At 43.8% G+C, this 27,748-nt stretch overlaps 1 protein-coding gene across 1 annotated transcript in view; it reads right to left on the reverse strand.

Moving 5' to 3' along the window:
* Nucleotides 1-6,608: 6,608 nt before the first annotated feature.
* JAKMIP2 (janus kinase and microtubule interacting protein 2) overlaps nt 6,609-27,748 on the reverse strand; it is a 46,541-nt gene continuing 25,401 nt past the window's right edge. The window contains exons 7-22 of the mRNA XM_027902359.1: nt 26,714-26,854; nt 25,897-25,953; nt 24,036-24,155; nt 23,602-23,730; nt 22,524-22,607; nt 22,161-22,223; nt 21,894-21,992; nt 20,744-20,842; nt 20,368-20,421; nt 19,527-19,592; nt 18,613-18,681; nt 17,981-18,058; nt 17,165-17,368; nt 16,600-16,665; nt 15,897-15,969; nt 6,609-10,764 (exon numbers count right to left, since the gene is read on the reverse strand). Of these exons, the coding sequence (XP_027758160.1) occupies nt 15,919-15,969; nt 16,600-16,665; nt 17,165-17,368; nt 17,981-18,058; nt 18,613-18,681; nt 19,527-19,592; nt 20,368-20,421; nt 20,744-20,842; nt 21,894-21,992; nt 22,161-22,223; nt 22,524-22,607; nt 23,602-23,730; nt 24,036-24,155; nt 25,897-25,953; nt 26,714-26,854 (1,380 nt within the window). The 3' untranslated portion in view covers nt 6,609-10,764; nt 15,897-15,918. The remainder of the gene's footprint in view (nt 10,765-15,896; nt 15,970-16,599; nt 16,666-17,164; nt 17,369-17,980; nt 18,059-18,612; nt 18,682-19,526; nt 19,593-20,367; nt 20,422-20,743; nt 20,843-21,893; nt 21,993-22,160; nt 22,224-22,523; nt 22,608-23,601; nt 23,731-24,035; nt 24,156-25,896; nt 25,954-26,713; nt 26,855-27,748) is intronic.

A 27,748-nucleotide genomic window follows, 5' to 3' on the forward strand; every position in this document is an offset into this window, starting at 1 on the left:
GAACTGATAAAGAGCTAGATGCTTTCTTGCTGGAGAGGCTGGACCCCAGGGTCAAATTGCAGCATTTTACAGAGCGCGGGTGAGTTATCAGCATCAATTGCTGTGAACTTTCATAACACAGTGAGGTGTTTGGGGCTGGGAAAAGGCAGCTTGTTAGTCATTTCCCCACAAAAGCATATGAATGTTGTATCTGTTCACGATAAACTTTGAATGCCTGAAGTTGAAATCAGTCTGCACCCCAGATGTGCTAATGCCTTAACTGCAATAAAGCTTTCGTGCTTCCCTAAAACAAACAGTATTTTAAGAATTTCAGACCCGTAACTGCCAAATGAACCACTCTCAGTCTGCAGAGCTAAAATCCTTTTCCTTTTCCCTGTACTTGTTCTGTTGCTACAGATTTCTCTTGGTAGAACATGGATAGGAAGGTGGCAGTTACTTTTGCAATAACTTAGTGATTTACCTTTCCATTATTTCTGACACTGTTGTACAGAAGTGAGGACCTGTGTGTGTTACATACTGATATGTGCAGGTGATCAGACAGCGTTAGGTACCCTATCCATGGTTTGTTCTTACAGGTTTAGACTAAGTGACTGTCCATCATCAGAGTATTCAAATCCTTCATTCAGTGCCTAGGCTAGCTGATAAAAATCCAAGTAACAGATACCACGGTAACCTCTGGAAGTTTCTGTGCTGAGAATGTGAAAAGAGAGGCTTGTCCTGCCTGCCAAGTCAGAATGCTTGAATTCTTTTCACAGCCCCTATCAGTTAAGCAACTGCAACTGCACTGGCTGGCTTACCTGGGACTGGGGAATTGGCCACTTTAAAAGTTCCCTGTTTCATAGGCAAAGGAATCCAAACTACTATAGGTTGTTGTCTTTTTACTGTAATACCTGGTAGATTTTGCCATTCTTTCTTCATTCTCTGAGGTGACAGGGAAGGTTTAGCACAGATGCTTTCTATCTGTGTCCAAAACCAAGAGTCTGATTTGAGAGTGTGTGTTGGTTCTGGATGAGGAGGTTTACAGAGAGAGTTAATGGCTCAGGGGGACTGAATTCCATCTCACACAGCTGCCCTCTGCTCTCCTCTGGCTTGTCTTACAGACAAGTAATGTGTGTGCCTTAACCCTGTTAAGGAGTGTGTACCTTTCCTGTGCTTTTTCTGTGCTTTTCTTTGTTTGAAACTGCAGTTTCTTTACTTAGACTTGCACTGTAACAGTTTCTAATGCTCTCACTTTTTTCCTTTGAAGATTGCAAAGGAACAACAATGAGGAAAGGACCAGAGAGGTTCACATTTTCCCTTCTCTAGCAACAAGGGCAGGTATGGCACAACCCAAAGTGGGGTGTATGGACAGTGCAGGGGTGGACTGCAGCTGAGGAAGTGTTGCTGAGAACATGGCAAGGAAAGCCCTAAAACATGCTGACTGAGACAGTTACTCTGGTTCTAAGATACTGTGGTTGTCATCCTGAAAAACTCTTTCATGCGTTCTACGCTCATGACTAATGCTATTTTTGTAGATTAGAATGTTTCCATGGTTTTAAATTAGAGAGAGTATCACAGCTTGCAAACTCAGGACCTAAAAGATAACTGCAGCCAGTACTACTTGTCAGAATGATCCTGTAGAATTTACTTGGCTTCCATTCATAAAATTCTATTTCAGATGCCTAATGAAAACAGAATGATTTTCCTGTGTGCTGAGCACTTCCAAATCTGCCATTTTCCCTCCTTCTTTTTCAGGGTAGTCTCTCCATTAATCCTAAAAAACATCCAGTTGTATTGTCTGCATGCCTGGACAGGAGTTCAGATCCCTAACTTGGAAACTGCTGTTGAAAAATGTTGTCTTCTGCCAGCTCAGTCCTCCTTTATCTGTCTCCAGGAAGTGAAGCTCATTATGTTTCCCCTGGACCATGCAAAGCAGAATAATAATCTTGTTTTGTAAAATATGTTCTGTGTCAGGTTAACATGACTTAACTTCTGGGATGGTTGAAAACATACAAAGAATGTACAAACAAAAGATTTCCAGTTCCATTCAAATCTCTGAATGCACATAACCTAATTAGGCTACTATAAAGAAATCAGAACTAATGAGCCACTATTACATGATCCTGACTGCATTTTTTATCACAGTTTGTTATTAAAGGAAATGGTCTGCTCAGGACCTGAGCATTTTGAAGCACCTGAGAGTGCAGCAGCTGCTCCTCAGCAGGTGTGAGGCTGGGCCACGGAGACACTGACCTATGGGTGTAACTTCACTAGAGAGTGAATCAAGACACAGCAGAAAGCACATGGAGATCTGCTGCTGTCTGTGAGCATGGACAGGCAGCCAAACCCGGGCTGGGGCGTAGTTGAAGCATTTCAGAACAATGTTAGTTCATGCAAAGGATCAGATGTCCTCCGAGGGAGGCAACTTTCCCTGCACAGATGTCTGCTGTGGGTGGGTACTGGGCTGCACATCTGCCTCTTGCAGGCATTCTACAGCAGTTAGGTCATGGTGTGTGGCTGTCTGGGAAGGAAACTGGTGTCTACCTTGGTTGTGAACTCACTCCTGTGCTGCTGGCTCATCCCAGTGTCCCCCCACAGCGGTTCCCAGCGCAGGCACCCACCGCGGAGAGCGGGCCCTGCCGCCTGTGCCCCAGCACACCACACGGTGTGTCTCGCTCGGGGACAGGGCTTTACTGGGTGGGTTTGCTTCCCTGCTTGTGCCACGTGTGGCATCCATGGCCGTGGGAGCTGGTGCATCCTGCCCTGCCAGGCTGTGTTTGTGCACAGGGCAGGGAATGACCTCGATGCCTGCACAGGGACCTGGGGAGTGGGTTTGCTGCGGGTGCTGCTGCAGAGACACAAGGGCGACTGTTCTCCCAGCAGCCCAGAGCTCACATGGGAGGTCCATCACCATGGCTGAAGTCAGCAGTTTGGCCTGGAGGCACTGAAAACATATTTGATGACTGCGTCTGGCCAGATCCCAGATTTTCATTACTAATCTCTGCCATTGCCTTACCCTTACTTCTGCGGGTAAGAGGTGTCCTCAAGTCACAGAGTCACACAATCATTTAGGTTGGAAAAGGCCTCCAAAGTCATGACTGAAGGTTGAATTTCCTGCTCCTGGTAGACTCTCATTGCTCAAATATGGGTGTCTGAAGTAGCTGAGGAATTTGGGCAACTTCAACTCTAGGTTAATGTCTGCATTTTACAAAGGAGGTCAGTATAGGGTAAAGACAGAAGTAAATAAAAGAGATATTATTAATTTAGGTATGATAGGAAGCAGGGTTGGTGACAGGGTCTTGATTAGGGCTGTGGACTCAAAGCACTGCTGGCTCTAGGCAGGCTCCCCAGATTCATCCATGCCAAAGCTGTTTTCTCTCCCAGCCATTATCATGTAGCTAAGTCTGGAAACAACAAACAACATGGGGACAGGTTGACAGGATTGTTCTTAGGGTTAGGGATCTGGAATAAAAGAGTTGTTGACCTTAGTTTGCAGATGACCCTTGTTTGGCCCATGCCAGTGACAACGGGATCATCTGTTTGGTTGATGATTGCTTTAGTTCTTGTGTCCCAGGGCTCAAAGTATCAGTTAGAGAACAGATCCCAGTGCTAGAGGTAACACCAGGGTCCAGTTTTGTGGGCTGTGTGTATCTCAGTGTATGGTTTGTTATACAATTGACTGGGACAGAAGTAGGCACAAAGGAGCACAAATGATGTGTTTTCATCTGCTCCAAGGCCAGGACTCAGTAAGATGGGATCATACTGGGTTTAGTATTATGGACAATGTTAGGGTTCACATTTGGAGGTGCTGAAGATCTGTGACTAGTTTACAGAGGTTCCCCTCTTTGTGTTGAGAAATCTGACTGATTGACAGCTGGTCTGTCCTCAAGGGAGTGCCTGGCATGGAGGAGCCTGCTCTGTGCAGCTGGGGCCCTGTTCTATGCAGCTGGGGTCCTGATCCATATATCTGGGGTCCTGCTCTGTGTCTCTGGGATTCTGCCTTTGAGTGCACATGCCAGGCCCCCTGGACATGTCCCATTTTCAAGATCTGCAGTGGACCAGAACCGAATGCAAGATATTCCAAGATACAAATGAGCAAGAAGTTGGTACAGTGAAATTTTCCAGTCTCTGTTCCTTCCCTAGTTATCCCTAACATGGCATTCCGTTGTTGAGCACTGACCTGCAAGATCCCTTCCTCAGTGGAAGTGCCTCTCATAAATGGTAAGTGTTAGTCTATAATTAGGGAGTCTGTAATCCACAGATTAGTGGCTCCATGCTCTAAAGTCTCCATCTGTTGTACACACTGAAATCATTATATCTTGAGTCTCAGTCCTGTTTCAAGCTTCTAAAATGGTTTTCACAGGATTTTCTTTGTTGTGCAAAGCAGCTTGTTCATGGCTGTCTCTTGGCGTCCAGGCACTGGAGCAGACATTGCACAATGGCCTCTTGTCAGCGTGGCACAAACTGTGGGATGCACCTCTGTCCCAGGCAGGAATGGGACTTTGGAATGTGTATTTCTGCCATGTTCAGAGACTCAGCCCCCCTCAACACAAAGCATATGGCACGCTGCCAGTTATTAGGGCTTTTACTATGTTTAGACAATCTCCCAAACAATGGAAAACTGTTGCCTTCCAAATGGGCTGCAGAGACAACCCAGAGACCTTGTAACACGCTGCCAGACTTCCCTTCAAGCCATGAGCACTGGCTGTGCCTGCCCTGTCAGAGGCACAGTCTGGGACAGGGCTCGGTCCTTCACTCTCCAAAGCCTGTTCAGTGATAAACCACTGCACAAACTGGAGGTGTCTCAAGGGTGGCCCACACAGCTGCAGTCTGGGGCTCATCCTGCCACCATACACCCTGCCTGGCTGACCTGCTGTCACGGGACAGGGACAGCCTCACACCGGGCTTGCCCATGACTTGTCCCAGGACAGTCTGGGACTCCCCTGCATCATCCCATCCTTTTATTGTATTGCAGCTGAAGACACCTTGCAGCTGTCCCAGAGAAACACCCAGAACATTCTGGACCCAAGATCTCCCACAGAGTTCTTTTATTAAAGTTCTTTTTATTATCACTTATAAAAATGATCCCTTTGGGTGGCCATGCATACACAGTATCCATGTATACACAGGAGGTGGCAAAGTCAGACATAACAGATGTTGACAGCTAGGATTATCATTCTGAGTTGTATCCATGCAGGATGCTTGAAACTTGAAACACAAGTTTCCTTGCACTGTCTCTTCATTCCATCAGCAAAGTACTCCTGGTACAGGAGCAGATGTTCAGGCTGGAAACTCATGCAGGAGCTTTTCTACACCCCTACAGATCTGAGTCCCATTTTCAGCACCTTGCCTGAAACACATTTCTAATTCTATTACAGATTTTTAAAAGTCTGAATGTCTCCTGGTCTGATCACTGAGCAACTGCTGCAGGAGGGATGTTTGTAAGGGCACAGGAGCTGCACCCCACAGCCTCATCCAGGGAAGATCCACAAAGTCCTTCTGAGCTGAGCTTGTCCCACGGGCCCTGTAGCACACATCTGTTTTACACTGCATATCTATTATGTTTAAATGAGTACATTTTAATATTAAATGCCCCTTACATTTTTTCATGGTCAAAGGAAATGGGACCGCTTGGCTCAAGTTCTTTTCTTCATCCATTATTTGAAGATTATTGTGCAAGGGAGATGGAGATGAACATGTTTGATGTCTGTAGTAGCGAAATAAGTCTAGATCCAAGTTTCTGTGGTTTGGAACCATTTACGTGTTTCAGTCTTCTAAGAACACTTTAAAGATACGAGCTGCAGTTCTTGGGAACCAGAGGTTATTGGTCACTCCTGGGGTTACTGGTCAGTCCCAGGGGGTTATTGGTCACTCCCAGGGGTTATAAGTCACTCCCAGGGTTTTTGGTCACTCTCAGGGATTATTGGTCACTCCTAGGGTCATTGGTCACTCCTAGGGTTATTGGTCACTCACAGGTCACTGGTCTCTCCCAGGTCATTGGTCACTTACTGGTCACTCCCAGGTCACTCACTGGCCACTCCCAGGTCACTCCCAGGTCACTCATTGGTCACTCCCAGGTCACTGGTCACTCCCTGGTCATTCCCAGGACATCGAGCCCTTCCCGAGCCGCCGTTGCCGCTCCCGCTGTCCTGGTGCTGCCCCCTGGCGGCGAGCGGAGAGAGAGGCTGAGCCCACGCCGCCCCGGCCACGCCCCGGCCACGCCCCCTCAATCGGCGGCTTCTTTTACAAACTGGGACAAGAGACTCGAAGGACCCCCCGACCCCCCTCCTCGAGCTCCAGTAAAGGGAGGCAGCAGCTTTCCTTTGTGTTTTGGTGTCTGCTGAGGCCCGGCAAAAAGCAATAAATCCACGCGTGGCCCCTGTCGGGACCGCTGCCTGCCCCCCTCCCCTTTTCCACTGATCCCCCCAGGACCTCGCAAACGCTTTAACGATGTACCCCCATCCCGATGTACCCCCATCCCGATGAACCCCCACCCCACTGAACCCCGTCCCCACTGTACCGCCCCACACCACACTGTGTCACAGCCCCAGCCGGGCCCCAGCCTGTGCCCCCACAGCTCACCTTTACAGTGATTCCTCTGAACAGATTCCAGACAGATGCCGAGTATCTCCGTGAATGTAAAGTGATATTTTTTTTTTATTTTTTTTAAAAATGCTGCTGTTTTATTTTTTATACAAACTAAAACACCAGAGGTCATTGAATCCTATATTAAATACATAAATTAAAAAATAACCATTCATAAAACTTTACATACAATAAGGATTCTCTCCTACACATTAATACATATAGTACAGATACATGTCCAGTGTTTATCAAAGGGTCATTCTGCCAAGTCATTTACAATTTTGTTCTGGAATAGACACCAAAAAAATTGGGAACAAAAAGTATATATAAAACCACAGAGGTGCTGATGTGAGGGAGGGCAGGGGAAGAGAAAACCCCTTGGATCACCAGCAGCTGTGTGTCTGAGCCCTGCACCAGTCAGGAGAGCCTGGCCTGGACAGTCCTCTTGGGATGCCACGGAACGGAAAGCAGTGAGGTTCAGAGGATGTTTCCCACTGAGATGAGGGCAGGGGGTTGGAAGATGAGGAACACCTAAAAAAAAGTCTCCACGATCCCCCAGGCACATCAGTAAGAGAGGATGGAGCTGTGAGCCAGGCTGACAACACTGCAAGAAGCGCCATTGCCTTCTGCAACCCCAACTGCCTAAATTCATCTCGCACAACCAGGCCCTCACCTGAAGTGCTTAAATTGAAACTCCCAACTTGGTCAGTGGAGAAAAAGCAGCAAGTCAAATTGTGGTCAAGCTGATTTGTACTACCTTCTGTGGCTCATCTCCTGCCTCGGCAGGACAGAGCCTGGAGTGCTGGTACTCCTGAAGAGGGATGGATGGGAGGGATCCAGGGCTGTATCTGCTGTCCTCAAAGGCTGCAGTAAATTGATTTTTATTTTGCTGGTTGGTTTTGGGGAGGGGTGGTTGGCTGCAGTGACTAATCTGAGGGAGGATTCTCAGTTCTTTGCTTCCATGAACATCAGGAACAGCAGAAAGCCCGGGATTAACAATCCCAGGACAGAGAAGAGTCCAGAAAAAGGATCAAAAAACTAGTTGTCCATGAGATGTGAAACTAAAACTGGAGGAGTGTACCAGCTGGGGCAGCTAAACAAGTCTAGATTCAGTTCCCCTTACCTAGACTGAAGTATCCTTTTATCAGCTATAGCAACGATTTCTATATACAAGAGGGAATAGATAGGTATAAGCATATATATGTATATATATGTACATATACATATATACTATATATAGATACATGTATATATATACATACACAAACATCAAACTCATTTAGATCTAGCTGATAGCAGGATGTTTGTATTAACTCATATCAGCGAGTGTGTTTTAGGCATGGCCTGTGTTAGGCTGCAAGGGGAGTAAAGCAGCGGTGGTTCAGCTCCCTGGAGGGAACAGCAATCTTTGAAAGGTTTGCAGACCCAAGTCTGCTGTGGCCAGATCACCACCCCATCCTGAGCCCTTGGGAATGGAGCACCTGCAGGCATATGTATATACACAGGAGTAAGGGAGGGCAAATTAGGTAAAAAAGAGAAATGAAATAAGACAACACAGCTCAGAGAGTCTAAATGATGGAGCCTGCCACAAGATCAGTCAGTTTTTCTATCCGTGCCATAAACCTTCCCTATGACTGCCTGAAATAAATGTTTCTAGTCCCTTTTTTCTTTAGCCAAACCAGTGGTGGAAGTTATTGCACTGTCATTGAAACCAGGTGCTGCTCATTCTTCTGCAAGAAGAGCTCAGTGCTTTAATTGCCGGCCCTAATGCTGAGGAAAGCAGCCTAATGGTGTGAAATTCAGTGGTGCTGCAAGAAGGGAGAAAAGAGAGAGGGGGGAAGAAGGAATAGCCAGAGGGAACCCTCCCCTTTTTTTGTAGCTGTCAAGCTGTTGTAAAGCTGCTTAGTGATCTCCAGCTGTCACAGGAGCGGGACAAGCCTCCCCCCCCGCGACTCCAGAACTTCAGGACTGAACTGCTGGCTCATGGAAAGCACGTGTATATTTGGGTCAACCTGATCCACAGAGTCTTCTGCTGAGGAAAAGGAATTTGAACAAGGAGCATGCAACGTACCTGCAGTCAAGTAACATATATGCCTACAAGCTTGTCTTTTAAAACAATGAACCAACAAACATACAGCTTGGTGCAGAACTCAGTGAACCCCTCGGCTGAACCAGAGTGCTTCAAGAAGATGTGGCCATTCTGTAATTTAAATCAATTTTAAGGAGCAGGGGGAAAAAAAAAAAATCACTTGCTAATAGCTTCTAGCCTTGTAGGCTTAACACGATATCCTGGCATTTAAGAAATGAGGATGTTAGGAGTCTTTGTGGAGAAACTGAGCCCAGCATTGCAATGCAGTTGGGTGAATGGACATTAGTGATTAAAAGCTATTCTGGACAAGAAAAAAAAAAAAAAAAAAAAAGATATCTGTGAGGGGCTGGCACCCTCAGTACTAGAGAACTTGCTCTCTGCTAAGGCCAAAGAACTGCTTTTGACCTGACGAGTTGCTGTGGCAAGTGACTTCACTGCTTTGGGCCTCAGCTGCTTCATCTGCAAAAGTAAACAGGCAAACAAAGGAGAAGCTCTTTGAAAAGCACTTTTTGATGAGCCGTCTGTGTGCGTAAGATGTTGGTACATGTGAGCCCTGTTTGGAAGGTGCAGGTAATGCCCAGGCTGTATTCTGGCCCTTAATTTTCTGGTTTGTAGCACAAACATCCGTTTCTCCCAGCTGAAATTAAGGCTCCATCGTGGAAGACACAGCCTTGCCACAGGAACCCAAAGTCTGCCCAGGCACAACTCCGTTCCCAGGGAAAGGAAAGCCGAGGCACAGAGAAGTGCACTGTCAGCCCACCAGTGAGGAAAGGGAGGGTGGGCACAGCTGGCTGTGCTGCTCCCCGTGGCAGGGGACCCTCGCAGTGTTTGCTGCAGGGCGATGCTTCTCAGGGTCGTTTCTACAGAGCGCTGGGGGCTTGGACCTGTGACCTTCAGGGAGGCACCAGGGCCGGGTTCCAGGCTTTGTGATTAGAGAGGTAAGTAATGCTTTGAAATGCAAACTGCTTTTAGTTACTCTTAACAGTGGAAGAATCCAAACAGACTAGCAATACCTCTTACTTGTAATAAGGTTGTGTTCACACAGCTTTTCTTTCCCGTTTTTGGTTAAAGTGTCACTGATCAGGAAGCCAGCTAACAAAGTTGGTAGACAAGCTGAACCAAAACATTTGTTCCAAGCCAGGACAAAGCAGTTGGAAGCTGATGCTTTTTGGACCATGTCAAATGGGCTTTCCCCCCACCCCATCCTCCAATGTTTGTTTTCTTTCTCAGAAGCTACTCTGTAGGTCCAATCCAGTGATCCTCAATGGTTATTCAACAGTAAAACCAAATATAGTCATTATTATCTCAATGGCAGTCTTTAAAGAGTATGAAAAGTATCTGATAATAGACAGGCTGTTCTTCATGGAGGGACAGTGAAGAGAGATAAGGCTTCAACTCTGTCGGAAACCCTCCTTACAGCAGGCACCCTCTTCTCCCCTCCCTTGGCCAAGGCGGGTGGTGCTGCGTTACGATGTCAAGCACAAAACGTGGTGGCCAGTCCTGCCCATCCTGCAATAACCCAGACCGGTTTATTTTCCTTTCTTCCTCCCACATTGCAGCTGTCATTTGTTCCTGAGGTTAAAACCAAAGAGGGAGAGCAGGAGTCCCTGCAGCCAGAAAGCCACACAGTTCAGGCCGAGTGCTCGGTTGTCAGCATCTCTCCACGGCTCGAGTTTCTCCTGCTCTGTCCTGTTCACTTTTGATCCATTTGTGGGATGACAGGGTGACATTTAAATGATTGCCCTGCACAGCAGGGATAGATTTTTCTGTTGTAACTTTGGTTCCATGCCCAAGACACACTGACTTGATCAGCTGAAAGTGGTTCCTTCCCTTTAAGTTCTTCCTAGGTGATGTAGGTTCACAGTTTGTTTTTCTTCCCCTTTCATAATTTCAACATATAGAATTTCATTAGATGCAGCATATATCATAGCTTTAGACAGGAACTGTCAGGTAACAAATTTGGAGTGATGGCTTTAAAATACAAGGTGGTTGCAGTCTTGGCTACAGGTTGTTCATTTTTATACTTTTTAAAATAGGTGTAAACAATATTCTCTTCATCGGGGGATGGAAGCATTTGCCTTTATAAGGAGTTGTCTGGGTGGTCGGGCACTCTAAAAACAAAAAAAGAAAAAAAAAGGAAGTTCGTATCAGGTAAGTGATAAGTTCCTCTACCCATCTATCCCAGCTGCCAAGATGCAATCTATCAATCAGGAAGCTGAAAAAGGTCTGATCTTATGGCTCTAAGTGTTAAACTGTTTTTGTTTGTATGAAAAGCATTTGGTAAAATTCTGGGTATTTTGCTAAGCCTGTCCATTTAAACCCCTCAAAGCACAGCCCTCTGTCCATAAAAGTCCCCACAGGCATCTTCAGATGAATAGTTATGCACAAGCTTCAATGACTCTTGAACCAAAGCTGGCCAAAATTCACCACTAACAGGAGACGTGGCAGCAAGTGATATCCTTGTGGTATCAGGGCAAGCCCAGAATTTTGGCTAATGCAGCACTGAGGCAAACACAGACTGCTGCTGTCCTGAGGAAGCCTTCCCTACGGCTATCCCTATGGAAAAGAACTTTAGTTCTCAGGTTTGCAACTAGGGAAAAAAGGGCACCGTTTTGTCTTTGTTCTCCCAGCATTCAAGCCTACATAGTAAAATTCACTGGGTGCAAAATCCACACAGACCGCACTTCCTTATGCCATCACAAATATGTAAGTTCCCAAGCACAGAGAGGAAGCACGTAGGAAAATCCCACATAAACAGGAATTAGAGAGCTTCTGGTCTGCATATATGGTTCCCTCCATGCTTGTCCCTTGTTATCTCAGTACAAGTGCTGTGTTCGCTCTGGGCAAGAAAGAAACCAGAAAGTATAATCTGTGACTGCACTGTGGTTTTCTCTCAGCTAGTTAAAAGGTCCATAAAGAATAAGCTGCTCCAGGGCATGAACAATAACCAAGGACCTTTCACCACCAAGTGGCTCCCTCAGTGCATTTCAAGGAGGAGTTGTGCTTTTTGGTTTTTTGTAGGAAGAAGAAATGCTGATGGCACACTCCCCATGCCATTCTCACCTTCTCTGAGTTAGTCATCTGGGTAGGCAGGTGGTTTTTAATGTGAGTGGGACACACAAATCAATGTTAGTCCTTCTCTCTGATTCCATGTATTCCAGCCTCAGAAAACATGTTAAAATCCCTCTCAATCTTGTCAACTCCATTCCCAAACTGCTTCTGTCTGGAGATTTTCCCTCAGGTGTTGAGGGGAAAGAATCCCGTGGAGGAAAACGGAGGGGTGAAGGCAGGGGATGAGGAGCTTACCATTGCCTTGTTTTTGAGGAACTGCTACAAGACTTGATGCTTTGCACCTGTGGAGTGCCTGGCCTTGGTAAAACACTCTACAGGTATCATGCGTGCTGTGATGCTGGGCCTGCTGCAGCTCTTACAGTTCAAGGGAGTTCACAGCAGTGCAGGGGCTCTGGAAAAGCATTGAGTTTATGTATCCCACACACACACACCTCACCCATAAGTTTTTTCCACTTTCATTGTCAGTGTCACTGTATCTCCACCGCTGTCACAGCTCCTTCCCTGCTCACTCAGCTCGCCTTAACCCGTCTTCTTGATTCCTGCCTGGCATTCATAAAGCCAAATATGCAAAGGAATCCTTCATCTCCTGGGTGGTCCTAAGGAGTGGCACAACCCAACAGCAGGCTCTTTGGGGCTGTAAACCACATTTCAGCTCTTTCTGTGGGGAACTGGACCCCTGTGTGCCCCTGGGACCAGCCACTATGGAGCAGGAGTGAATTCCATGAGAGAAACTCATCTTGGCACTGTAGTCAGAGCAGCCTTCCTGGGCTCACCAAAGTGACACCAAAGGGATTTACACCTGGTACACCTTAGATGCTGTGTAAAACAAGTGGAAAACCCACTGAAGGAGATTGGGCTGGGCTGGAGGGGCAGGGTACGGTACAGGGAGGAAAATGAAATCTTGACACATCCCTAAGGGATCCATGTAAACCCCCTGCAATGACATCAGTCAGTGCTGCAGCTGGGACAGTCCTGTCAGCCCTAAAGGCAGCAGAGAAAGGCTTACATTGCCTTTGACTACTAGCCCTGTTCAAGGAACGTGCCAAAGCTGGATGGGACCCAGCAGCCCCTGCAGGCAGAATGACTGCAAGTGAATAACAGCCAATCTGCTCGAACTTTGGGAGAAATGTGGAGTTCTGACCTTAAACACCTCATCAGCTTTTCTAACCAGCCCTATAATTACGCCAAAAGGACTTAAGTGTTGGCAAACGCGGAGGTGGTGGTGTATTTCAGAGGGTGATTCTTCTCCCTTTCTATTCTTGGTTCTCCCTCCTTCCTGCTTTGAGAAGAGGGAAGGAATGGCTGCTCTGCAACTAAGAATGCAGTCTGCCTTCGAAGGCATTGCAGAGCTCATTGTGAAGCTGTTCAAACACATTTTTTCTTTGCATGCAGACACTGAAATGTTGCAAGGCACTAGAGATATTTTCATAGGCTCCAAGACAAAAGATTAATCAGCGTTACTGGAATTCCAATGTCAGAATAATAGGCGATTTTCTTTCCTTTTTTTGAGAAATGCTTATTTCAAAAGATACTGCTATATAATTGCAATTCTTGAAAAGCCAATTTTCTTGTCTGGAAGGCCTGTAATTCTCAGCACGCCTTCCTTTCTCCCCTGTGCTGGCATACCAAACTATGCAGAGAGTCTCAGGAAGTACCCACTGGCATTTTTTCCCATGACTAGGGATTTCGTACTCTAAATTCAATTACAGTTGAATTAAATTTTTCATGTGAATAATCTTTTTCTTTTCTAATGAAAAATATTCTAATTAAAAAATTTTTTGTCTTTTTCTGAATATTTTTGTCACTTGCACCTACCAATGATGGTTTTTTTAAGCTTCAGAAAAATAAGTTATTTTCAAAACTAAAAACCCTTTAAAAATCAGGAAGACAACATTTCCTGAAGAGTTCTAATACTAGTGAAATTTCTAATTTAACAAAATTTAGCATGCTCTACTGCAAAGGCTTCACTTCATGCCTCATCTTAAAAGAGACAGGATTGGAAAAAACTGTTTAGTAGCTGAATGTCATGAATACATTTTTAATCAAGGTGAGCAAAACTGAGCAATGTTGTCTTTTGAGGTACTCCCTGGTTTCTTACTTTTCCTCCACCACAGCCAACACCAGTATTAGTCAAACTAGGATGTATAAGCTTCTTACCAATTCTGTAGCTGTACCAGAAGAGGCAAATGCTCACTAGAGAACTAATTCCATACCCATACAGGTGGAAAATATAGGTGCAAAACGTATATATACAGCAAACTCTGAACCTCTTATTACCCAAGTTTTTCTCATATGCTGCACAAGACATTATTGCAGCTGTGAAAGGAACTGAAAAAGGATGACACTACAGGCAAATGGAAAAAAACCTCACGCAGACAGGTTCTTGCAAATGTCACTGTCAGTTCCTGTGAGTTTTCAAGGTGCACCTTAAATCCAAGAATTTTTTTTTTGGAATCTCCCCCCTACGTTGACTGCTCGTTCTGGACTCCTGATCCTGCGGTACAGCAGAAGACACAGTCACATAAAACTATTTGTTGCTACTGCATACTGTGAAAACTTGGGCTTCTTAAAATTACCCTGTCCATAATTTGACTGCTTCAGAAGACTTTCTGATTTTTTTTTTCCCCACTATGAACAAGTGAGAAATTGTAAAGTCAAATTTCCACCAGTGGCAGCCACTTGGAACATCTCGCAGCTGCTGTGCTGTGTCACGGTTCCCAGAAACCCTGCAGCAGGAACATTAGTAAGTATGCAGTCAGAACTTAATCTGTTTAATGATCACTGGATCGAGGCAGTATGTTTTAAATAGCAGCAGCTCAATAATGATACTGGCTGTTGTTTATAGGAGCTGTGATCACTGATCAGTCCATTCCTCTGATTCTTTCCTTCAGCTCATTCCCCATCCAGCCCAACCTCCATATATATTGGTGCCTCAGCCCATGGAAACATTCATTTTGAGGTCTGGCCGGACAAAGAGGCAGCAGATTCCATTCGATGTGGATAACTCAGAGTTGTGTCTGCATCTGCACAAAACTGAAATCCTTGATCTAGCTGGAGCAAAGCACAGAGTAGGGGCTTTTCCATAAAGGGAAAAGGAAAACCCACCAACCTGGACTCACAGCACTTAATTGTAATCAATACCTTGAACTGCACCTGGGGAAAAAGGCTGAGCTGGTACAAGTGGTGGAAGGACATGGAAGAACAGCTTTGACACAACTGTATTCTTTGCTTGGCTAAAGTGCAGAGCAGAGGAATTTATTCACTGACAGAGCTGAAGTCAGAGCCAAGAGATACAGAAATTCAATGGTATGGGTCTGTCCCCAAAACAGAAAGTTCTGCTCCACCATTTCTAGGCTATGTTCTACTTCTGTTATCCTGGATCAAAAGAAAGCTTGTCCTATCCCAGCATCCTGGTTCTGGAAGTTGCTAGCCACAGATGGGAAAACGGAACCATTACAGTTCTCTGATTTATTACCCTATCTTCACATTGCTTTTGGAACTCTGAACTTTCAGCTGCTAAGCATGCTGTGACAAAGACTTCTTTACAACCCTGTATCCTTAACTATCAATTTTCACTTCCTTTAAGCTTATCACACAATAATTGCTTATACTTGAGGAGACAGGGAATGATAGCAAGCTTTCCATCCATCCTATGAAAAATTTTCTAGACTTCTCCCATACCTCCTTTTAACAGTGTGACTTCCTGAGCCAGAAAAATCCTTACATCTCTCTGTCTCCCCCTTCCTGCCTCTCAGCAGCTGATCATTCTTCCTTGCCCTCCTTTGTATCCTTCCTACTGCTGGACATGGAGCTCTACCTGTTACAGCCTCCTGACCTGAGTGTCAGTTCAGAGCTCGCCACAATGTGTTGAGATTATTGTAACTGTTTTCCATCTGCACCCCTGGGCAAACATCAACACTGAATTTCACCTGCAGTTCTCTTGGCTGTGTGATACTGTGAAATTCTTGTTAGCTTTTATTTTTACAATCCTGAATAGCACAGTATCACCAGTAACTCAGTAGCAGGACAACTCTCTATTGTAAACTATTACAAATTGACAACAACCTGCTGAATTCTCTGGCTCCAAACATCCACAAGAACACACAAGGATGTGATCCTCAGCTCTGTGCAAGAAGTGGTAGCTTTGGGGAAATAAATAAAACAGTCTTACCTTTCCAAGAGGCACATTGACATCAAGGCCAAAGAATAAAGGCAAGAGAGAAGAACAAGAACAGAAATAGAAACTGCAGAAGAAAAAAAAAGATTGTGTAAAAACTAAAGGTAATGGCATTGTAAGCATCAGAATTATTTTTGCACTCAGCAGAACAATTGGAGTAATGATGCATTCTGAAAAGACTGTATTTCCCTAGTTATTTCTGTAGGTACCATACCACCTCCCAGGCTTAGAATACAGATCCCACTAATTCTGGTGATGGATTACAACTGGCACAACACTGAAAGCCTGAGGTGTAACTGTTACTATGAACCCCCACGGGTTGACTGAAGTCACAAAGCTGGATATCGAAAATAGCATGGGGTGTATTTTTAAGTGCACTAAAAAACAGTGGCTGCAATCTATGCTGGAAATAGCCTGGGAATATATCTATGCATATATGCACATACATCATATTTATCAACTATTACATTAATTAAGAATTTTTAATTGACAATTAAACACATTTAATAATGTGATGTAGTATTGTAATACTGAAGTCTGTATAGACTGACACAGACTGAAAAGAAAGGACAGTAGATCACCACCAGTGAGTGCAGCTGACTGAGTGAAACACAAAGGTCGTGCAGTTGAAGAGCACTGGGTCCCTACTTTCAAACCAAAGTTGATCAGCTTGCTTCAGAAGCATAAGAAAACCAACCTTCTCCTCCAGATCCTTAATTTGTCTCTTTTGGATGTCAGTTTTGTCTTCCAAATCTCGGATCCTCTGGAAATCAGAAAAGAAAGCATCTCCCTTAAATTCTCAGTAAATCCGTTCCACTGAACAGGTAACTTAATGTTCCAAGTGCAAAAAGGCTAGAAATCAACAAATCCATTTCTGTGGCAGGGATAACCTTGTGTCCTACTGTGACTCCATCCCCTCACCCTGCCAAACCACAGCTTTACCACATGTTCAACTGCTCAAAACACGATCCTGCACACATGTAACTGGATCCTCAAATGCTGGAAATTAATATCAATTGTGGCTCTGTTTCACGTTATCTGTTTTGGGTTTTTTTTTATTAATCCTTTGTTAAATAGATGGAAAGTGTGTAAGATCATGGTTATACTCTTTGCATGCACAGAAAAGACACAAAGTATGAAACAATTCAAAAAGCTAGATGCCAGGCGACCTCGTGGCCCGGAGCTTGCCTGAATTTGACCTCAGTCTGTGTTCCTGTACAGCAAGGGTGAGTAGATACATGTGTGTAGTTCCTTCTGCTTACCTGATGAGCCTGCTGGAGCAGCTCCATCCTCTCCTGAAGAATCTGGCAATCATATTCTCTGCTCTTCCTCAGCATCTGACGCCTTAGCTTTTCTACTGCTGTCCTCAGCTCTTCCTGCTGTTTTTCAGTGAGTAGTTCCCCAAACTTTATCACCGTTTCTTGCTGCAAAGCATTGTACAAGGTGGCCTCAAGCTCCTGGATCCTCTGGTTGATGCAATACCAAAAGCCAGTTAGAGATGAAACATGGTTTAAAACACATTGGGAACTGGGGGGGTTGGTGGCAGATTCTCTGCATGAGAGGTGATCCCTGTGCTCAATTGTGCAGAAATGTGAAAAACAGAACTCAGAAAACAGTTCTGTGTTCTGCAAAAAAGGATATGAACTTTTATTTTTAAAATATTTTAATACTAATTTTCACTGAAGTCCTGCACTCTTACTTTTTTTTAAATGCACTTACAGAGGTGGAATTGGATGAATTTTCATACTTATTTTAAGTGTAAAATATTTCACCAATTCTAAAATTTCAACCCATTGTGCTAAAAAACTCCAGTTGGACAAGCTGACATTACTGAGCAATATCTGTCTTTAACTGACAAAAGTGTTCCAGACGTCAGGAGATGTTGGCTTTTTATGACATGAAAAGGCAAGATGTTGTGTTGAAGCTGTGCAGATTGCATGCTAGTACATCAAAGAATGAGGAAAAAAAAATTTAAAAAGCCTCAATGCTAAGAAAAAAGCAAAAACCTCTCTTCCTGATTCAACAAGTCCTATTGCAGGGCTGTCCAGTATGTGCTGCAGAATTTCCCTTGTACATACCATGTATGCTTGGTCAAGAGCTTGTTTCCTGTAGTCTAATTCTTCTTCCAAATAACCTTTTATTTTGCAAAATTGCTCCTACAATGAAGGATCATTTGGACAGAAAAATGAATTAGTTACTTCAAATACTTCAGGAATTTTTATGAAATCATCTACAGACACCTAATTCAGCAGGACTGTTTCTCAACTGACTCTGCAGAGTTTTTGATAAGCTACTAACTTTACTTAACACAACACTGCTTGCTTTCATTACCTAATTCATTAGTTTCTCACATGCTGGTCCTGAATAAAATGCAATACAACGGCTGATGTTTAGATTGTGAATCTTATGAAACAAATAATGCAGGCATTTACACCCCTGAAGAATATTAAGCAACCTTTGAGCCTCCTGTACTTATTAATAAACAGTCATCCTCATAGAAAGAAAGTTTTCAGACTTCCACTATTTCTGTTTCTGTTATTATGCTGTTTCACGTGAAGCAGGCCAGGAACAATTTCATGGATTCACCAATAATCAGAGAAAGGCTGCAGAGTTCATTTGCCAGTAGACCCTCCTAGTTATCTTTTGGCACATCAACTAAGTGAGACACACTCAGTGTCCCCAGAATGCGTAATAAGGAGAGTTTTCTTACCATATCACTTTCCAATTCCATCATTTTCTGATGCAGAGCAGCTTCAGCTCCCTCAATCTGCTGGATCCACTGGAGGGAAGACAATGAGAGCTGTAACCTGCTGTGTTTTCTAGGCACAGGAGCAGTGCCAAGTGGGATATCTACAGCATCCTGTTAGTCTGGTTTTAGTAACCTATTGCTAGCTCTGGGCTCATCCTGGGGCTGTTCCCTCCTGTGACAGAGGCAGCCAGGATGTCTGCAGGTGGCACTTGGCAGCGAAGCAGCCAGAGGGTCACCACTGCCGGGTCACTGGGAGGTGGAAATGCGCACGTCCTTGGATGGACAGGGAACCCATTTCATCCCACGGATAAAGGCCCACAATGAGGCTGTAGCTTCACAAAAATAGCTTAGCTGGCCAGATGGCAACTCTGCTTGCAGAGGAGGAATTGTTCAGTAGAGTCCTTCGAAGCTCTCACGTTGACAAAACTGTGTTGCACTTGAGCCTCAGAAAGCAATTTTAACCAACTTTTAACACCACTTCCTTTTTAATTTCCAAAACACAGAACTTAAAACACGTACTTTCAGTGAAATTTTGAGCACAGATTCCTTTGAAAGCTTTAGAAATCTCAGGACTAGAAATCCCAAACTATACCTACTTATGGCTTAAATGTCTGATGGCTTTTCATTCAGTTTTCAGTTTCAAGTTCCGTTTGATATTATTTTTGTATTTGCTGTTGTTTCTGCTTCACAGCTAGGGCCACATGAGTTTGATATTTTTGCTGTTTTAGCAAGGTGTTTGGAACTCTGCTGGCACAATTAATTTGGGGAATCACATCCAATGCTCAAAAGTTTGACAATATTGACAACAACAGGGCATAAAATGTGTTAGATGAGGCCTTTAGATAACACCTGAGAAAAGCGAGCACACAATTTACCTTTTCTGCCAAGGACAATACAGTGGAAGCCTGAATTATGGCCACTTGTTCTTCATTTCTTAAATTCTGTGAAGAGAAAGTGACGAAAGAAGAAAATTGGCAGCAGTTTCCTGCATGAATAAAGATAACCCAGCCTACAGACGAGTGTACAGTTTTCAGGATCCCTGTAGTACTGAATATCCTATGAAACATTGGAAATCCTATTGAAACATTCAGGGTCTGTTAAACATAATAAAAAGACCAGTGCTTTTTCCCTTCTGTATGATAGGGACTAACTGTATGTCGTCATTAAACTGCACCTTATAAGAATTGTAAACTAAAATTAGACCCATTTGTTTGTCTTCATGCTAGTTTTACAAAGGTGAGTTTCCATTATTAAAGCTTTTATAAAAATAATGTTTATTTACACCAGCACATGAATAGACAACCATGATGCTTTGGGTCTTTTCTCCTTATACACTCTGTTAAGACACATCTCATGTTGGCCAGAGATACAGGATGATCTCTTTTATGTGGGCAGCAATGCCCTCTTAGAAAGCCACAGGGAATTTGATAATTATTGCCTATTTATGAAACTGTTTGGAGGAACCTTAGTCCTGACAAATAGTGGTTGACTCAGACTGCCAAACTAATTCATGTGCTTTCCTCAGTGAAAGGAGCACAGTCAGGCCCAGTTCCAAATATCAGTGGCCTTTGGACATTCTTCCCAGTCTGCTAAACCAGACATAAAACACGCGTAATTTAAAAAGCATTTTAGAAAACAGCCATGATTATAGATATCACTTACTGTACTGTACATAATGCAGCCTGTAAAGGGAAAATATCTCCCATTTCAACTTACCCCATTATCGCCTAAGATGTCTAACTGCTTTATGAGGTCTGGGATGCTGACATCCTGCAACGAGAGAATAAGGTAAAGGCATGGCATGCACCTTTCATCATGACTGCAATATCCATCCCTCCTATGAACCACGTGGAAATCAGCCACTTTGTTTTATCCTGTGGAAATGCATCACACATTGATTTCAGTTGCCACTGAGCCAGATTTTATCATTATGGTGAGAATTTTGAGTCTAATTGAACTGTGTCAGTCATCACATTCTTACATTAGGCTGTGTTTAAATGCCTGAAGTTTAGTGGAATTGTTAGTAAGGGGTGATATGGGCAGCACTCAACACTCCTGTAGGGAGAAGCAGCGCCTTATAAAACTGACCTACCTTAACCCCTTCCTTCATGCAGTAGATCTGTAGAGCACTCACACCATCTGAGAAGGGGTGAATCTGGAGATTAAACGGTGGGGACCGTCTCTCTCTTTCCTGCAAACAAATTGGCAAACGTGCCAGAAGAAGATATTAAAATAAATGCACACAGAAAATGCCATAGCTGCTGTTTACATCACATTTCACAAAGCCAAGCTCTTCATTTTACAAGTCGAAGGAAGGAACATCTAGACCTAGTCTGAAAAAGTGTGCCAAGTGGGACAGGATCCTAAACCCAAGCTAATTGTTTTACAGGAGATTCTTGGATGAATTATGCCAATTTGCAAACTGCCTGTGGAAAGGCTGTCACCTAGCTCAAGTGATTTGATTTCTAAAGTTTTAAGAACTATGTGTTGTTGTAAATACTCCCTTTAGAAACAGGTGTTTGACTTTCCATTATTAGGACACTCAGATTACACCTTTGCTATCCTGGTGTGTTGTACTTTCTAACATCTGTGGAAAACAATGTGGTCAAAAAAGTTGATCAACTCAGGTATTTCTACATCTTTGTTGCTTAAAATTTACAAATATTTGTCCAGTTTTAAAGGACCAAAGACAAAAATAAAAATTTGATGATGTTATTTCTTATTCCTTTCAGGTATTCAGGTAAGCACAGAAGTCAAGACGAAACTTCCCTTTTAAATGCACTTTTAGTTTATGAACATGTAATTCACTTGATCCATCCAGCTCCCTGTCACATGGAAACACAGCTGTCAAGTAAAACTGTAGGACACTTCTAAAAATAAGAGGCAAGTCTCACACAGCACTGCTTTACGAGACCCAGGAAGGGCTCTGTGTGGCAAATATATTTGGCCTTGGACAGCAAATGAAATGAACAACTGAAAAATAAACCAGCTTATAGTGCATATTAGAGCAGGTGAAGTTTTGGTTGGCTGCCACGACAATAAGAGTCTCTAACTAGGGGCAGTCTGTGAAGAGGGAGCTTGAGGTCTGGCCCATCCGCACTTCAGCTCACAATTAACAGTGCTGGGCCTGTGTTACTGTTTTATCGCTGCATCACTTGTTTAAACCCTTGATTAAAGTGGGTGTCCAGTGCAAGTGCACTCTGATTTTCTACCAGCTCTCCTGTAAGGAGCCCATCCATCACCTCCAGCTCGAGGTTGCGGAACTCCAGCAGCTCGTTCTGATCTCGGGCATCCTGCAGCTCCTGTTGCAGACGGTTGTTTTCTGCTTCCAGTTTCTCTATCTAACAGAAATATGTAAAATCAGGATCTGTGTGACTGTTACAAGAAACATCAAACATTTGGTGAGCAGTAGTTGAGGTAGCACAGGCTGTGCAAAATCAAAACCCCAGAGATGGTTCACAGGACCCAGATAACCCTCCAGAGTGAACAAGCAAAACTTGGGAACATACCTTGTCTAAAAGCTCTTGGTTCCTCTTAATGAAAAGCTGCTTGTCTTCTACCCAGTGTGAGTCCTGTTGGATGAAGCAGTACTGTTACAAAATAATCAAATTCCACGGGGCTGGGCACATTTATTAACAATTGAGCCACAATATTCAGGCTTTAAAATCCTACAGGAACAAACTGTCATTTACAGATCAACATATTAGTCTATCAACCAGAAGCAAGACTTCTGACCTTGCTAGACTTGCCTGTTTACTGACCAGCAACACTGTATCTTATTGAACTTTACACTAAAACCATGTTTGCTATTTTATAAGCAGAGCGGATAAGATACAAAATAGGAAAAATAAAAAACCACAATAATTACTTACCTGCCCTTTCTGTGCCAAAGTCTTCTCCAGATCTTCTATTTTGGCTCTATACCTCTGGACTTCAGCTTGGAGCTGCTCCTGAGCCTGTTGAAGTCAGGCACAGAATTAAACAGTACCAAAACCAGCAATGTGACTGGTAGTAAAAGGAAACCAAAACCAGCAGGGCCTGAGTTCATGCTGTCTGTTCCACTGAGTGAGAAACCATTACAAAGATCCAGACTTAGTGATGTTTTGTGCCACCCCTCAGACTGGCACACAGATGGCACAAGGGAACACAGTGGTGGATCAGCCCCAACTCCCCAAGCCTGTTATTACCAGGGATAGGCATCATATCAGCAAAACACAGGTTCAGGTACTTGGGATGCTCTGCTCAAAGACCCTAGAAAAGGGCAGTCCCTGAATTTAAAAATAAAGGTGCTTAGTAGATGACAGTGGCAAGAGGTAGTGGGAAGAGGCAGTTACAACTGCTGGGGGGATCTTCAAGAGCTGACTCAACAAAGGCTAAACAAACTGGTATGATCTCACATCTGACTACTTTGAGCAGGATTTTGGGCTGGAGACTGCCTGAGGTCCCTTCCAGCCTGAATGTTTCTATAATTTTATTAGAGGGACAACATTTTTAGCCTTGGAAGGTTTACTGTAGTCTGTATCACATGAAAATTTGAATTCAATTTGTATTTCTCTTTTAGAAACATTCAGGTGTTCTCAAAGTAGGTGCAACATGTGCTTTTGTGAAAACACACAGGTCTTCATTTACCTTTAAAATTCAACCCTATCATACGTAGGCAAAAGATGAGAAAACCTTGTGATTCTGTGCCAGGCTGCAGAGTTGTCTGCTTTGGCAGGCCTGCCTAACTGCAGAGTTTTCAGGTTCAGGTGGAGGACAGCCTCTTGAAAACAGAGTGATTGTGTCCATCCTTAATTGTCACTCTTTTTAAAAATGTCCTCAGCAAAGGAGTGAACAGAGATCTCTCAGTCTCAGGGATGTTGTACGTACTCCATTCCCCTGTGTGTCCCTTCGAGGGGTTTGTATGACCTGAGACCAATGAGATGCTGGTACCTCCAAACAAATACTGACCTTGGCTTCTCTTTCAGCATCTATGACCCCTCCTGTCTGTTCCTGCAGCAGTGCATATGCTCTCTGCAGGGCCTGGTACTCCTTTGTCAGCTGCCGAAACCGCAGCTCTGACTCTTCCGCTGCCAAACCCTGAAGAATAGGAAGGGACAGCTGAAAGGAATGTGATAGGTTTGTTTCCTTGAAGGGGGAGAGGAAAAAAACAACCTCAAATGGCAATGTAGTCATAGCTGTAGACTCTATGGACTAGATTTGTGGAAGAAACTCTCAGCATTTCAGTATGTGAGTAAGCAAAATAGAGGTCAAACTTAATGAAGCACATATCACTCAACGTGCACGATAAAAACCTAAGTGTTCTTGAGAGCATGACCACTTTGGTTTGGAAGTCATAGTCTCCTGAAAACCTTTATTTGCCTATGGAAAGGGTAAGATCTTACCTCATCCAGATCATCATCTGGGGTTGCTGGTGTCCTGTCTGTTCTATATGAGGCCACAGAGGATGTTTCAGAGTCCATGGAATCATCATCATACCCAAAAAATGTATCCACCACGTGCCTCTATAGAAGGAAAGACATGACTTCTGAACCTTCTTGGAAACTCATAGCTCAAGTTTTGGAGGGGGGCAGGGGAGAGTTGCTGGTTACTTAAAAGCCAAGGTATGAAAAATGAGTAATGGGCTTCCCCTGCAATTACCAAATCCAAATAAACTCAAACCACATTGAAGATTAGGTCTTGTGCTGGCAGAGAATAAGTTTGCTGATTAACTTTTCCGAACTGAGGATCTGTCTGAGAACTGTTTGTTAACCACAAAGCTCTTCAGAAGAGAACTATCAGCATGCAGGCTGGTGCACAGAGGTAATACCACAGAGAGCTGGAAATGTGTGCAGAATAGGAAGGCCTGTATCTCCTCTCATGGAGGCTGCTGATATTTTTAACATCTCAGTGCTTCTCTCACTGATATTGCTGTTGGACTAAGTGAGTGAAAGCCCTGCTAATACAAAACTAGTGAGAAGGAACTTTTATCACATCTTTCCAGGACTGCAGTCACTGGCACATGTTGTAAGAGAGTGCTCACACTGCACAGTTTGGTTGTAGGTCTGAGGCTTCACTATCACCAATCTCAGCAGCTGAATTAAATCAAAGGAAAACGGTGAGATGTGTCCTGTGAAGGCACAGATGTTTGAACCTGCAGGTTTGGTTTCAGGGTACAGATTTGAGCATTTAAATACTTGGCTTATGAATAATTCTGCAGACAAACTGATCAACGAGCCATTAAGATGCACTTCTGCTTTGTAAGATTTTTCACTTTTGCTGACAGGTTAAAACCTTCTAAACCTGGAACTTGAATCACACAAAAAACATGTGCCAAAGATGCCAATTACCTTTTGCATATATTACAATTTTTATTCAATGTGTTGTCAAGTGAAGATAATTATGTTCTCCGATGTCATACTCTCTGGTTTAGAAATAAAGTTTACTGATGAAAATACTTTTCAATCCTTGTCTCCCAGTTGTGTGTACTGTGTATTGCTTCACAACCCATATAGAAACAACGTGAGGACACCTCTAGGATTTACTGGTCTGAAATTCCACCTGTGTAGGACTGTGTTGCATTACTTTCACTGAACACAGTGAGAGATGTCCTTGGAGGACCAAGAGTGAGCAAGCAACCAGTGTTTCTGGTTCTTGAAGGTGGGACATGGGTGTTGCAAAGTCATTCTTCACATCCAGCTGATAAAGGAGCTATTTGAACCACTACTGACTACTCAGCTCTAAAATTGTTGTAAATTATTCCAGTTTTGGACTTAACCCAATTCAGGCTGATTACAGAGGTTAGTCAAAGGTCTGTGGAACTGAGCAGGAGAGAATGACACTCAATTTCTCAGGCAGGAGCTTCTGCTTGAAGAGTAGAGAGGCACAAGGATTTTGCTTTAGCCCATATGTGCTGTGAAAAACATACCACAGAAAACAGTGGGAAGGTCTCTTGAAATGTAAATAAGTCTCAGAATAACAGACCCTGAGACCAATATTTATAGAAACCAGATGGAAAGACGATTATTACTATTTTGGGGGGAGGGGGGAAGCCCCATTTTGCTGAAAGTAAAATAGCTGCACACCCTTAAATGAATTTCAAAGTGGATTTAAAAAGCTCTCCCAAAGTAACTGAGGTGTTTATAAACCTGATCATTAAAGCAGATTGTTATAATCCACAAAGCTCTCTGTAATCAGATTGCTAAAGTGTGTTTTCCTACAGAGCCTCCTACCATTTTATAAACTGAAAACAATTTTTCTTCTTACCTTAATTGGCTTTGAGCTCCTTTTATGCTTCCTGCGACGAATGAGTTTCTCCCTGTCCTGGAAAATAAGATTAAAAAATTACTCTCTCTTTTCTTTGCAGCTGTAGAAGGCCAAATCTATAGAGGAAATAAATCACAAAACTTCTAGTGATTCTCTGCATACATTCAAAGGGGAGTCTGATTCCAGGTGGAAGGGAGGATTCATATCCAAATATGAATGTGTGTCAGCTGAAAACCACCTGAAGAAAGCCCCCCTTGAGCAGCTGTCAGACAGCAGGCACTGAGGGATTGCCCTCTAAAGTTCCTGAGAGATCTCACGCGCGGAACTGCTTTGGGCATTGTACGAGGGGCTGTCTGCCTTCCCTGCCAAGGAAATGTTGCTTCTATCTCAAAGTTATTAACTGATGGGAGTGCTGATCTCACCACTCCTAGTAGTGATGTCTCACAAGAGACAACAGCTTGTTTTGGGGTCTTTCTCCCTCTCCTCGATATCATAATGCAAAGTCGGCTGACAAACAAATTGTCAGCATTAACTGACAGAACGTGCCTTGGGAACACGTAGGTACCTTCCCAAGCTCCACAGTTCTTAGTCTGGATTCCTTTCTGGAGCTTAATTCACACACAGTGTTATGCTTTGAGGCTGATGTTCCACTAGAAATTCAGTTAAACTGCACACATGCACACCTACATCTAAACACCTGCAGATGTTAAAACTAGGCAAGGTATTGACTATCAGACCTCTGGTTAGATGAAGAAATACCACCAGTGGTGGACAGTACATGGCAATCATTCCTAATTTCCCGGTGCTCTGGACATACCCTTGTTAACTCATCGATTATGTTCTGCTGTTCTATGACCTGAAGCTTTAAGAATTCAGTTTCTTGTTCCTCGTTAGCCTGATCCAGGTCATTGAGAGATCTCAACTTCTTTAGAGGGGGATGTGATGTTATTTTTTCTCTCTGTGGTAGAAGAAACAGATAAAATAAGATCCAGCACCTAAAAGACCACCTTTCAGTTAAAAATTAGACATTACCTCTCAGTTAAGCTGTACAGTCCTTTGAATATTCTTCAGCTAAATCACTCTTTATTAATACCCATCAAGGCTTTTTAACAATAAAGCAGCACAGCAAGACTGAGTTCTTCAACCAGAACAACAAAGCTTTATCTATTTAGTTACCGTGTGGCAATACAGCTTCTCCAGCAGCCCTTAAAGATCACATACTGTAGTTCTTCCCTGGCCATGCATCAAGATGCCCCCAGATGTGGCAAATAGAGTTGAACCTGTCCAGTGAGTATGCAAATAATATCTACTCCCATGACCCCATGTCCTTACTGATACTCAGTGTACGACCACACACAGTGAGGAATGGACGTGCTTCACTCATGTGGAAGACATGCATCCAGTCAGACCAGGAGGGAAGGCAAAAACTGGTGATAACAGATCTATTTTAACTACAAGACCATATCTTGCCTGCTCCTGAGCATATATGGCAAGAGAGATGGCTACAGTCTGTGAGAACTGCTGGAGCCACCCACAGCTTGCTAACTTTCATGATTTGGGCATCCATAGCATGAAGAGCAGATGTCAGGGAGCTGAGTTAGAAGGTATATGCTGCGTGTGCAGATGTGCACCAGCAGTGCTGCCCACTGATGCCTAATGCATGCAGATTGCCCAGTCCCTTCTCTGCTGTGAGAGAGCCCAGGGGACTGTGATCTGCACTACCACTGCTGTGGAAGAATAACTCTGACCTGTGACACCTGTAATAAGTTTATCTGTCTTCTGGGCACGGGTGAATTGCAGCCTTAAAGTGGATTAACCTTGTAACACTGAAGTCTTTTTTCTATGAGACAAG

This window comes from Empidonax traillii, unplaced genomic scaffold (assembly GCF_003031625.1).
Source record: "Empidonax traillii isolate 1590-97213 ecotype Southwest subspecies unplaced genomic scaffold, ASM303162v1 scaffold22:size5013007, whole genome shotgun sequence".
Classification (NCBI taxonomy): domain Eukaryota; kingdom Metazoa; phylum Chordata; class Aves; order Passeriformes; family Tyrannidae; genus Empidonax; species Empidonax traillii.